Below are 12,642 nucleotides of genomic sequence, written 5' to 3'. Positions count from 1 at the left end.
AAATAATTTTGAACCTATTTCTAAGTTTACAAAAAAATTTAAGCTGCTTTTAGCCAAGGACTTTCTCCGATTTTGAGAAAACGAAACAAATACCTTATCCAAATATTCTGCACAAATTTTCTAGACAGTGTCTAAGCACATGTGAGGAATAAAAATGAGTAGAAAAGAGGACAATAGACAAGCTATTTACAGGCATGCATATATTTGACCCATCAATCCTATTTAGAGCAATTTCAGAAGCTCAGTTATAAATAGAAAAATATTTTATTTAAATGTACTGGAACAAGGTATCCCATCAGTGTAGAAAATATGTAACCAACATAAAACAAGCATATCACATGTTAATGATGTTAATATATAAACATGGTGAAACCAATAGCAGCATGTAGTGGGCAGCATGCTTTTATTTGCATTGGCACTTAGTATGTCTTGCTCCACTGTCATAAAGCAACTCCGTGCGATGTATACTTATGAATTATAGCCAATCACTAGTCTCCACAGCAACTGTGTCTTTGTCAAGTAGGTCGTTCTGTTCTGCAGCCTCCTCCTCATTTGGATCGTCTCCTGGTGGAAGTGCGGTTTCTTCTGGCAGCTGGACACGCACCTGAACCCAAACAGTTACATTGCATTCAGAGAATACAAAATGTTTATCAGGTATAATGTGGAACTGGCATGCAAAATTACCCTTTAAGCATAACCTCGAACCTAAAATGATTTCAAATCAAATTCTGATTTGTATTTTGAATGCACTCAATAAAAAAAAATACAGTAAGTCAACCTTTAACGCTACATTTATGCTGCATAGCAAGAACAAATATAAAAAAGTATAAAAATAAAAAAACAGTACATAGTCACTGCATGTAGGTCTATTTACCCTGACATTTCTCCTCCATGGGCAGCGCAACCGGAGGAAAGAAGTGCAAGCCAAGAAACAGCGGCAGGAGAACACAACCTCCACCACTGACATCAGAATCAATGGAAACCATAGGATTAATGTAGTACCCTGGAGAGAGGAATATATTTTTTTGTTTCATTATTTTAGTATTTCCTTTCACTTGCATATTTTGCATCATGTCCCACAGGGCTTCCACTGCTTTTTACCAATGAATTTCCATGACTTTTGTATGACACGTACATGCATTTGAGATTACTGGATTTTTACATTTCATTTTTAATAAGAGAGCAACTGTAGGTAATTAAATATTTTAAAGCTGGGGGAAAAGAAAAAAAAGAAAAGAAATACATTTCCATGACCATGGGAACCCTGGAGTCTCATTTAAAGGTGTTGGTAAAATGATCCTAAATGTTAAAATACAACAATTTCTAAAAATGTTCCAAAGAACAATTTACAAATTGTCTGTACACACACAAAATTGATCCCAAATGCATCCTTCCTTATAAAATCACAGTTCATCCAAAATTAGAGTGTAATATTAAAAAGTGCAGCAACTCCACCTACAGAATATCCACATAAATAAATGCATTTAAGTACAAATATATATATTTGTTCCTCACTTTTGACATATGATGAAATCCATGGAATTTAGGATCATACAATCATATTTGTGTTTTATAAATAAGGCCCCTGGTTCATACTATGGCTTAAGTTGCTACAGTTTTGGTGACAAATGCATCTCAACTGTAAGAAAAAAAAAGCCTCTTAAAAAGGCATTTATGAGGTTCATATCATTCATTTGTATTTGATTACACTAAGATCCACCAGACTGGACTCACTGACTCACATAGATGCGTGTGGGGTCAAAGGGGCATTCATTTGTGATGCTGTAGTAGGTCATGTTGGCAGGCAGGTCGCAGTGGGCAAACAGAGTGTGTCCTTCCCACATTATGGCCCTCACTGTGGCAACAGTGATTCCCACTGCAGAGGCGGCACCCAAGAGAACAGCCAAGACACTCACAATTAGAAGAAACCAACTCTGCAACAAGGATAAAATGCATTAAGAAATCAATAATATATGAACACCGTATTTTGTTCTATTGAATTTGAAGTGCAAGTTTTGCAGTGGCAGCAAATAAATAGCAAAAACACAAAGAGCGAATGGAATCATTACAAAAAGGACAGTATTGTGTGCTTGTGTCTACTCACCAGCAGCTGGTTTTTCTTGTTCTTTGAGAGAACAATAGCCGAGATTCCAACAATAATTGCCTGTAGATTATAACATGGTCAGATGTATAAATTACAGTGTGGACTCATTCAGTGGAAAAGGTGAGTTTGCAGTTTTAACTAACACACCTGCTTATTAATTTTAACTACTATGCATTATGCCTCAAACACCACATCACTCAATCATGATCACAAACAGAAATGCATTACACTTTTGTAGACAGACAAACCATAAGTCCTGCCACAAGAGCGATGACATTGGAGATGGGGTAGACGAGTTTCTTGTTCCAGGTGAACACTTTTATGTGTCTGAGCACAGCTCCATGTACCAGTGCCCCCAACAAGAAGTTCACATGACCCACCAGCACCAGCCCCAAACCCATCTTCATCAGGATCTTATCATCCTTCAGACTGCCACAGCAAAGACCTACAAGAAACACACACAATATCAACCACAAACACAGAAACATTGAAGACGAAGGGTCAGACACCAGATAAAAAAAACAAAAAAAAAAGGAAATGAGTCAAGGAATTATGCGCACCATGAAATTCAGATGAACTTCAGACTACATACAATAATTTTCCATGAGCCATGATTTCACTAAAAGAAAGCTGTTATGAGGTGATGAGGGACTGTTAGATATAATGGAGGAAATAGACAAACACAATGATAATCGTACACACACACACACAGTATTTTTCCCCCCACAATTATTTCCTTACACTTAGTTATTTTTCATCATGTCCCACAGGGCTCCCACACTTTTTCCAATGAATTTCCACGACTTGTGCATGATACTTCCATGCATTTGTTACAATTGCATTTTTAAAAACCATTTTAAATAATTCAAAGATCAATTTTAGCTAAAGAAATATTTTAGAGCTAGTAATGAATGAACTAAATTAATTAATTAAAATATTTATCATAGAGCTTTTGTGGACTGTGTATTTTCTACCAGGCCATTACATTGAGGGATAACAGTAAGATTAAATCCCCACAGAAATACTCACTGCATTGCACAATTCAAGTAAGTTTACTTACCATTTTCTAACCCTCATGTAGTTGTAAACCTGTATGACCTTTTTCTTCTATGGTACAATTACTACATTTTGGTCGTTGGTTTCAAAGACAAAGGCTTAAGCTTTTTATGAAAGCTGCTTAAATATCTTAATTTAACTAGGGCCTATAGTCCTGGCTTAAGACAAGTCCCGTCTGTGAAACCGGGCCATAAATGACAAATAAATGGTGATCGAAAATGTCAATCATCATCAATAGGGATCAATAGCGATGAAATTCATTAACGACACCGCCATGCAATTAGAAGAGCCAACCGCATTGTTGATATAGGATTAGAAATCGCGCCTTAAAGTTAAAAGAGACAGTAGCTTGTTTGTTTACTTTTGTTGAATGCGCGTGCTTTATATTAGACAAGCATTAGAATAAGATACGATTATCAGAAAAATCTAAAATTTTGGTTTCGGAATTCAACGGAACCATTGTAAAGATCCGATTCAAACCGAATTTTTCGCTCGCGAACTGAACACTGCTACGTCCAAATGTTCCAAAGACAGCTCGGTCGAATGTCAAGATTTTCAGTAAATAACGACGTAACGTAAACGTCTGTTTCTCACACAAAGCTACGCATGGCTTCAGAAGACATGCATTGGCTAACGTTACTTTCATGGTGTTCCTGCATTCAGTTAAATGCTCGATATTTTCAGTCAACATTGATAGGCTGCTACATGGTAAATATATTCTTCAAAATGTATTTTGTGCTCCACAGGAGAACAAAAGTCATACTAGTCTGGTGAGGGTGAGTAAATGAGTGAACTATCCCTTTTTATAACATTTTCATTAAAATACATTATTAATATCACAAAAGACATAAATACAGAGCTGAGATTTAGCTATGTATCTAGCATAAATCAATTAACTCATTGGAGAACTAGATTAGACATTTATATGACAGCGAGGGATTTAGGGCAACAAATAATGCTGTGCTGTATTATCAAGGTAAACATGACCACACCCAGACCACGTTCGCGAGCCTGTTCCTATACTCCCTCCCACCCCATGAAATGCAAACTATGTAAATAAAGTCCAACTCACCCGAATTCACCATCCTGAAGTCCTTCTTTCAGATTAAGTCATAATTAAGGGTTTAAGATGTTCAAGGATCTTCTCCTCTTACCGTGCCTCTCAGGCCGTCTTCCTCCTTCCCGTTCACCTGCATGCATGGCCACTCCCCGTCCGCTCGCGCACCTGTCCTGAGTGACCGCCCTTCTTCTTCTTCTTCTTCTTCTCTTAGTTAACGGCGGATTGAAAACAACTTTTAGATGCATACCGCCACCTACCGTACAAGAGTGTGTCACATCATGTCATTTTAAGTGTACTCATATTCTGTTCATTTACCCTGTATCATTAAGGAATTTAAATAATGCTTTCCTGGTTATCCTTATCCCCCCTCCCTCTCCTTCTGTTCCTAGTATCCCCATCAGACTCCACTCCCGCCCTGCCACCTGAACCCTATCTTCAAAACACCCGTCTTTGCACCTCATATATTATATACAGTGTATGACATGCTCAGCATTTTCTTTAACCCCACAGTTATCACAATTCTCATTATTCATTTTCCCCATTAAAAACCAGGTGCTATTCAGTCCTGTGTGATCCACTCTCACGCTTATTAAAATTTCTTCCCGCCTATTCCTTTCTCTATAATTTTTAATGCTAACAGACTTTTGTATTTTATAATATCCCCTTCCTTTCTTGTCTTCCTCCCACCATTTCTGCCATATTTCAATACCTTTCTTCTAAACTACTGCTTTTCCCTCACCTTTTCCAAGTGGTATTGGAACTTATATTTCTTTTTGCAATGCCTCTTTTTCTAATTTATCTGCACTTTCATTCCCTTTCACTCCCTCATGTGCTGGCACCCAACAAAACTGAACATCTATACCACCCCTATGTAATCTTAACAAACTGTGATAGAGTTCTATCAGTAAATCTTCTCTGACAGATGTCATTGACTGAATGCTTTTTATAACAGCTAAGGAGTCACAATATCACACTATCAGGTCTGATCTCTTCAACCCAATGTAACGCAATGATGACTGCCACAATTTCTGCCGTATATACGGATAACTGATCAGATAATCTTTTGGAAATATTAATTTTAAATTCTGGGATATGTATTCCAATTCCCACACATTCCTGTTGGTTCTTGGATCCATCTGTATAAATTGAGATAATTATAATAACTGTTTCTTAGATAAATGCTTGTTAACTCCCACTTCCTCCAATCTCCATTCCTTTTTCTTTTCCATGATACTAAAATCCGTCTTTGCTTCTGGAAAAAAATCATGGTGGAATGTTACTAACTGGGGTGAGCGTAGTGAAATCTAAGGATTCCATTCCATGTTCCCTCACTCTCTTTTCTCCGTTCCATCCAAACCCATGCCCCTGAAATTTGGAATACTCCCAACAATCCTGTATTATCTCCTTTGTAGGGTTTTCTTTCCCACTTCCTTTCAATCATATCCAATAACTCACCTGTTTCTATGAGTATTGTGTTAATGGGAGTTGACTTAATAGCTCCAAAGCAAACACGTAATGCTCTATACTGTAATCTATAAATTCTCAAATAATGTTTTTGCTGCTGCACTATAAACTATACAACCATAATCTATTGCTGACCACAAAGAACCATTCAGTCAAAGGTTCTTTAAAGAACCATCTCTTTCTTGCATTTTTGTAATCTGAAGAACCTTCTTTCGCCACAAAGAATCTTTTGTGAAACAGAAAGGTTCTTCAGATATTAAAGGTTCTTTATGGAACCATTTAGACAAAAAGGTTATTCTATGGCATCGTGAAGCACCTTTATTTTTAAGAGTGAACTATCATATGCTTTCTCTGTCAAAATATACTATTGTCATGAGCTCTTTCATTTTCAATGCCTTCTCCACCTCATTGCTTACTCGTACTAAAGCATCTGTTGTGGAATGTCCTTTTCGATATCCACTTTGTATGTTAGTTAGTAATCCTCTCTGTTCTAGTACATGCAATATCCTACAAACTATTATCCTCTCCATCCATTTGCATAAATGGGATGTTAGTGCTATAGGCCTATAATTACCTGGATTAGTTCGGTCTTTACCAGGTTTGTTAAATGGTAGAATGACTGCACTTTTCCAACAACTCGGTATCATTCCATCCTTCCAAATTTTATTGAAGAGTCTTAACACTAACTTAAATGATTCTATTGGCAACTGTCGAAACATGAAATAACATAATTGATCTTGACCTGGACTTGTATATCCAGTGCCTAGCAGAGCTATGTTGAGTTCAGACATTGTAAAATCCACATCTAATGTTGATATACCATCCTCCCTCTTCAGCTTCACATCCTTATCCTCTCTGAGTGCAATATCTTTTAGCTTCTTATGCATATCCGTAAGGTGGTCTTCTTTTTCTTCTTCTTCTTTGGAATTTTTTGGCGTATTCTGCACCATAGGCACATACTGCCACCAACTGTTTCTAATCATACATGGATGATAGTTCATAGTTCCGCCTCTATTCATATTTTATTTATTTATTTTTTAATTGTTAATTTTATTACGGGCTCACCCAAGCTCACACCAAGCCTATTCCTTTGCTTTATTTATTTAACTATCAAATTTGTTTATCCTGATTGTTTATCCTAATTTGTTTTAATTTCAGACCAATTTCAAATTTGTTAATCCTGTTTCTACTATATATTCCATTACTATTCTTTGATTACTACCTTCTCTTAATCCTTTTCCTAATATCCAATTTATTGGATTGGAATTTTTCTTTATTATTACCATTTAAGCTCTTTATCATTTTAATTCTCTCCATATTATATTTCCGACATTTTAATATTACATGTTCAACGGTTTCTATTACCCCACAAAAAGCACATTTACCTGTAATATGTTTACCTATTTTGTATAGTGATGTATTTAGTCCTGTGTGCTCAAATTGTAATCTATTTAAAATCACCTCATCTTTCCTACATCTTCCAAAATTGTATACTTCTTTAACTGATGAATTCATTTTTATAATAAAACCTTCCTGTACCAGCTATGTCCCACTTCTTCTGCCACTCTTTTTGAATATTTGATTTTATAATTGATTTAATTTCTCCTCTTCCTAATGGGACTTCAATCTCGATATCCTTTTTTTTGGTTGCCTTTTTTGCTAACTTATCTGCTATTTCATTTCCATTGATTCCTGTGTGAGCCGGAACCCAACAAAATTTGATATCTATTCTCATACTATTTAGAGATTTTAATGTCATACATATATCATTTAAAATGTCTTCTCTAATGGATTTATATGAAACCAAACTATTTAGCGCTGACATAGAGTCTGAACATATAATAACTCTATCTGGTCTAACATCTTCTATCCACTGTAAATACAACCATTATTGCAACTAATTCTACTGTATATATTGCTAAATTATTTGATAATCTTTTGAATATGCTTATTTCGAATTTTGGAATAAATATACCTATACCTGTCACCCCAGATTCTAGTACCTTTGATCCGTCTGTAAATATCTGTAAGCATGAAAAATAATTGTTTTCTTCTTCTTCTTGGTTTTTAACGGCGGCTGGCAACCAACGTAAATAGGTGCATTACCATCACCTTCTGCACCGGAGTGTGGTACAGAGTTGAAGAGTCCTCAACCTATACAAAGATTTTATAGCGCCTTTTAATTTATTTTATTTTAATATACCATTCTAGTAATTTCAGACAGATGTAGTTTGTATTTTTTTTTATATACTTTTAAAAAACTTTAAATGTAATAATTTTGTTTTTAATTTACGTGATGTCAGAATGCCGGTCATATTATTGTACAATGTCAAATCCAACTTTAAAAGCAAGGCACAAAACACTTATAAATAGGCCCAAGAGTACATAGTTACAAATATCAAAATTGTTGCAAAATACATGTTGGTACCAAAAAAAAAAAAGTAAAGTAAAATAAAATAAATAAATGTTGTTTTACTTTTATATATTTTAGGAATGGTAAATAATTACCGATAACATTTATTAAAGAATAAACTAAACAAAATAAGGATTAGTTTAATTCACAATTAAGAATGACAAAATGGATATTTACATCTGGAAATGCTGTCTAATTTATTATATATATATTTAAATCAAAAGATTTTATTAATTTGTTTTGTTGTGGCTGCATAAAAAACCCAATCACCTGCATTAGTGTAAGTTTGTCTTCAGTCAGTGTAGATCACAATCAGTTGATGAAGTAAACCTGAACACCTGGACTTGATCACCTGACTCTCATTAATGCATTAATCTATGCAGCATAAACCTCCTCACAGCAAGAATTTTAAGGTCTGTGCGACAAAGAAAATTGTTGTGTTAATTATTCTGTGCTGGGTTTCACTCGGGTAAAAGCTGTGGAATAGGAATGGCGGCTGTTTTTGTCATCTTCTGTTGGACTATAGTGTCTCTAGCGCTGCCTGTTACACCAAACGGGGATGATTTTAATGGGCACTTTACAGCGTACTCTCCAGGAATCATACAAGATGTCTGGCATATTCCTGCCGCTGTAGCACATTTCCTGAATGAAGTTCCTCAGACTCACGATTTTGATGAATTTGCATCGGTGTTTCCAATGCCATATGATATACAGGCTCTTCTGGACAGAAGAAACAGTTTTTCATTTAGGATCATGAATTGTACGTCATTAAAACACTACTTAATTAGACAGACAGCATTAGACGCTAACTATATCTAATGTTTATTTTGCTCTAGCTTCTTGGAGTGGTCCAGCGGATACTAATGTGTTCCACAGAGGAGATCAGTTGTATCTGCAGGTGTCTGCCTCCCCTGGACTGGGTCAAAAGCTTTATGTTCAGTCCTGCCATGCTTCCTCTTCTCCAAACCATGCTGACAAACCTGAAGTCGCCCTTATCATCAACAAAGGGTAGGTCAACTCAACAAACGTTATTTTGAAAACACTTGCTCCCTGAATTATTATTTTTTATTTCACCAGATGTGTGGCGTCCAAAGAGTCTTTGGTGAAGTTTGTGATGCAACAGCCTGACAGAGTGAATTTGATTGTTCGTACATCCAGTTTGAAGTCTTCTGAGGTGTGTTCAGTACTGGTTAGGATCACTGCAGTCCTGCAAACTGACAGTAGTTTATGTAATGCTCTCCTGTTTGCTTTAGAGTTACATTCACTGTGGAGTCTATCTTACTAATTTGGGTGTCACCCCTACCACTAAATTCTGCAACTACAACAAACTGAAATCCAAGTGAGTGTGCAAACCACTTATTCTTGAAGTCTTTTTCCTAACAGGCTTTTGGAACTATTTATTTATATATATATATATATATATATATATATATATATATATATATATATATATATATATATTTATTTATTTATTTATTTTCAGATGGGTTGACCTGGGTGGACAATCTTCAGTATGTGATTGTTGTGGGAGAAGGTGCAGAAACATAATTGAGCGAGTAGAACTGCCTGGTCAGTGTGGCTTTTATTTATTTAACTGAGTCCGGGAAATTCATTTCCCGTTTTGTTTCTCAATGAACTTTACCTGCTGCAAGAGTTACTTGTGGAAAGTTACCAATATTTCTAGCAAATCCAAAGATGCTTTGCGTGAAGAAAAAAAAAAAAATGCTCCTTTTGTAGTGGAGCCAGTAAAAATCAGAACTACTGCAGCAACAAGTTTATTAAGTTCAAGGCAGGGGTAAAGCAATGCGAACATACACTTCGATTATATGTAAAAGTGGCGTTAACGTAAAGGAATACCAACACAAGCAAATATAAAACTGAAGACGATTACCAAATAATGACCACTCATTCATGTTATACATATGCACAGCCACTGTATATTTGTGAAATGTAAAGTGTTATTGTTCCTAGAAAAATCTTTATTAGAGCTTATTCTCCACCATCTGTTACAGTTTCTCTAGACCTGACCGCAGTAGTAAGCACAGGCCCGCTGGTACTCAAGGATCAAGAATCTGCTCCACAGGCCACACCACTGACTCTGTCTGACTACAGCGCACAGTCCACCTCTACAGCCAGAGATGGCTCTGATAAAAGCTGGATCATGGCAGGTACCTCTTTCTCTGGGAGCTCAATGCAAAACGTTGGCAAGGTCTCCCCCTGGCCTGTCCAGCATGGCTTTGGTGGGGTGATGGTCGTCAGCAAGGGCCTGGAAGGTGATTTATCAATGTGGCTACCAGACATCATTGAGCTTGAGTTTAACCCAGTGGTGCAGATGGGGACTGGTTATCCAGAAAATCCTGTTGATATAACTTTTCAAAATGCTGAACACTTTAGGAAGCTGAGACCAGATGAAAGCACTGTTGAGAGGAGTCAGGCAGTTGCTGTGGATTCACATGATGTTGTAAAGGACTGGTTGGACATGTGGCATCTTAATGATGTTGACCACTTGCATAAAATTCAGGAAAAACCTGTTTTGACTTCAGCGGATTATCTAGAGCAGCCTCAACTGCATCTTGAATCTGAATTTGACTTTCCTCCAAATGACCAGCCCCTGATCAGCCCTACTTCAGATAAGCTCTCTGAGAGTGCTGAGGATGAGGGAGATGTTGTTTTCAGACAGGCCGAGATCATCTTTAATGGCCCTAAAGGAGCCAAATTATCAGAGCCAGTTCACTACTCTAAACTGAGTCTGAATCAAGCTGCAGATGGATCCAGTATTCTCAACTATGAGGAACAGAAGAGGCCCAGCAAGAACAAACGGGACAAGAGGCCACAACTAGAGAAAAATGGTGAGAAAAGCCCAAAGGCTGTGCGGATGGAGGATACCTCTAAAGTTAAAGACTTGGTTTCATCCCTATTGGATCAACTGAGGTTTGTTGACTGACTGGTTATGAATCATTATTATTTGATAAAATCATTATTTAAAAAAAAAATTTTTTCCACTTGACCATAGGAAACTGTGGACGGTGCAGTGACCTGTTTTTCTTCATGATTTGTGTGATTTAACCATGTATTCTGTGTTAAATAAAAGCTTTTTTTTCTGCCTTAAATGCACCCTCTCTCTCATAAATTACCTGGGGATTCTGTGTGCGGCAACTTTATATAGCATGTTTCGTACACAATGGTAATTCAAAGTGCTTTTACATAAAATGAATTAAACTGATTTAAGACCGTTTAAAAATCTGATTATCCATTAAAATACAGTGCCATCAGTTTGGACATCGCACAGTGCTCCTTCAATAACTGCACCGCTAAACGGATGAGTTTTGAATCTCGCTTTAAATGTGACTATTTTAGCACATCTGATTCCTTCTGGAAGCGGATTCCAACTGCGGGTGGCAAAATGGCTAAAAGCCGATTTCCCCTTGTTTTATGTGAACCCTTGGTATTTCTAACTATCCTAGTGGTCTGTTAGGTTTATATTCAGTGCGCATATCTGCAGTGTATTTAGGTCCTAGGCCATTGAGTGATTTATAAATGTGTAAAAGTACTTCAAAATCAATCTTAAACATAACTGGAAGCTAGTGTGAGGACCTGCTCAGATTTTCTGGTTCTAGTCAGAATCCTGGCAGCAGTGTTCTGGATGAGCTGTAGCGGTCTTATGGTCTTCTTGGGAAGGCTGGTGAGGAGACCATTACAATAGTCTACCCTGTTGGTAATAAAGGCATGAACCAGTTTCTCCAAGTCTTGACTGGAAACAAAACCTCCAATTCTTGCAATGTTTGAGATGATATTATGCTGATTTAGTTACTGCTTTGACACGACTACTGAAACTAAGGTCTGTCTCCAGAATCACTGGCAGAGGGAGTCAATGGAGCTGTAGTCATTTGGTGATAAGGCTAGGTAAATATGGGTATCATCAGCATAGCTGTGATAGGCAATTTGGTTCTTTCTCATTATTTGACTTAGTTGGAGCATATACAGGCTAAACCAGAGCGGTGCAAGAATTGAGCCTTGTGGGACTCCGCATGTCATGGACGTCCACTTAGACTTATGCTCTCCTATACTCCCATAACCTCTCCCTTATAAGTATGACCTGAACCATTTGAGTACCATCCCAGAAAGCCTGACCCAGTTTTCCAGTCTCTCAAGAAGTATGTTATGATCAACAGTGTCAAACGCAGCACTGAGATTTTGCCAGAATCAATGTAAGCGAATATCATTTATCTTAATGAGCGCTGTCTCTGTGCTGTGATGCGGTCGGAAACCAGATTGAAAATTGCCCAGGTATCCATTTGAGTTTAAGTATTTGTTTAGCTGATTTAAAAACTACCTTTTCAATAATCTTGCCTATAAAAGGAAGATTTGATTTTGGTCTATAATTGCTCAAAATGGTGTTATCAATATTGCTCTTTTTCAGAAGGGGCTTAACAACTGCAGTTTTCAGGGAGTTTGGAAACATCCCAGAAAGAAGTGCGGCATTCACCACTTCTAAGAGATCTGCCTCCAAACAGTTAAGCAACCTTTTGAAAAAAGATGTGGGAA

At 36.9% G+C, this 12,642-nt stretch overlaps 2 protein-coding genes across 3 annotated transcripts; one reads left to right on the top strand and one right to left on the bottom strand.

Moving 5' to 3' along the window:
* Positions 1 to 19: 19 nt before the first annotated feature.
* On the bottom strand, positions 20 to 4,454 carry tmem54a (transmembrane protein 54a). Of its 2 annotated transcripts, none has more exons than XM_016269882.1 (6): positions 4,315 to 4,454; positions 2,353 to 2,549; positions 2,105 to 2,164; positions 1,743 to 1,934; positions 875 to 1,003; positions 20 to 604 (listed from the first exon to the last, which is right to left on the bottom strand). In XM_016269882.1, the coding sequence occupies exons 1-6, from the start codon at positions 4,358 to 4,360 to the stop codon at positions 476 to 478; spliced, it is 753 nt and encodes a 250-aa protein (XP_016125368.1). In that variant the 5' UTR covers positions 4,361 to 4,454; the 3' UTR covers positions 20 to 475. The 2 variants fall into 2 exon arrangements, with proteins under 2 accessions (XP_016125368.1, XP_016125369.1); XM_016269883.1 differs by having other exon boundaries at positions 21 to 604; positions 4,233 to 4,453.
* A 4,042-nt stretch (positions 4,455 to 8,496) lies between these two features.
* On the top strand, positions 8,497 to 11,207 carry zpcx (zona pellucida protein C). Its single transcript, XM_016269880.1, has 7 exons — positions 8,497 to 8,857; positions 8,934 to 9,105; positions 9,175 to 9,271; positions 9,351 to 9,436; positions 9,581 to 9,666; positions 10,110 to 11,028; positions 11,111 to 11,207. The coding sequence occupies exons 1-7, from the start codon at positions 8,587 to 8,589 to the stop codon at positions 11,130 to 11,132; spliced, it is 1,653 nt and encodes a 550-aa protein (XP_016125366.1). The 5' UTR covers positions 8,497 to 8,586; the 3' UTR covers positions 11,133 to 11,207.
* Positions 11,208 to 12,642: the final 1,435 nt, after the last annotated feature.

The sequence above is a fragment of the Sinocyclocheilus grahami genome, unplaced genomic scaffold (genome assembly GCF_001515645.1).
Source record: "Sinocyclocheilus grahami isolate Dianchi unplaced genomic scaffold, SAMN03320097.WGS_v1.1 scaffold54.1, whole genome shotgun sequence".
In the NCBI taxonomy this organism is placed as follows: domain Eukaryota; kingdom Metazoa; phylum Chordata; class Actinopteri; order Cypriniformes; family Cyprinidae; genus Sinocyclocheilus; species Sinocyclocheilus grahami.
Note: the sequence above shows the minus strand (reverse complement) of the source record. Positions and strands in the feature narration are given on the sequence as shown.

What these genes read in the sequence shown, in the direction of transcription:
- tmem54a (XM_016269882.1), bottom strand. Translation starts at nt 4,360, where the DNA reads ATGCATGCAGGTGAACGGGAAGGAGGAAGACGGCCTGAGAGGCACG. An exon ending in ACAAGAAAAACCAGCTGCTG is followed by an intron (nt 1,935 to 2,104) that starts GTGAGTAGACAC and finishes TCCTTGTTGCAG; the next exon opens with AGTTGGTTTCTTCTAATTGT. An exon ending in TTGACCCCACACGCATCTAT is followed by an intron (nt 1,004 to 1,742) that starts GTGAGTCAGTGA and finishes TCCTCTCTCCAG; the next exon opens with GGTACTACATTAATCCTATG.
- zpcx (XM_016269880.1), top strand. Translation starts at nt 8,587, where the DNA reads ATGGCGGCTGTTTTTGTCATCTTCTGTTGGACTATAGTGTCTCTAGCG. An exon ending in TTCATTTAGGATCATGAATT is followed by an intron (nt 8,858 to 8,933) that starts GTACGTCATTAA and finishes ATTTTGCTCTAG; the next exon opens with CTTCTTGGAGTGGTCCAGCG. An exon ending in TACAACAAACTGAAATCCAA is followed by an intron (nt 9,437 to 9,580) that starts GTGAGTGTGCAA and finishes ATTTATTTTCAG; the next exon opens with ATGGGTTGACCTGGGTGGAC.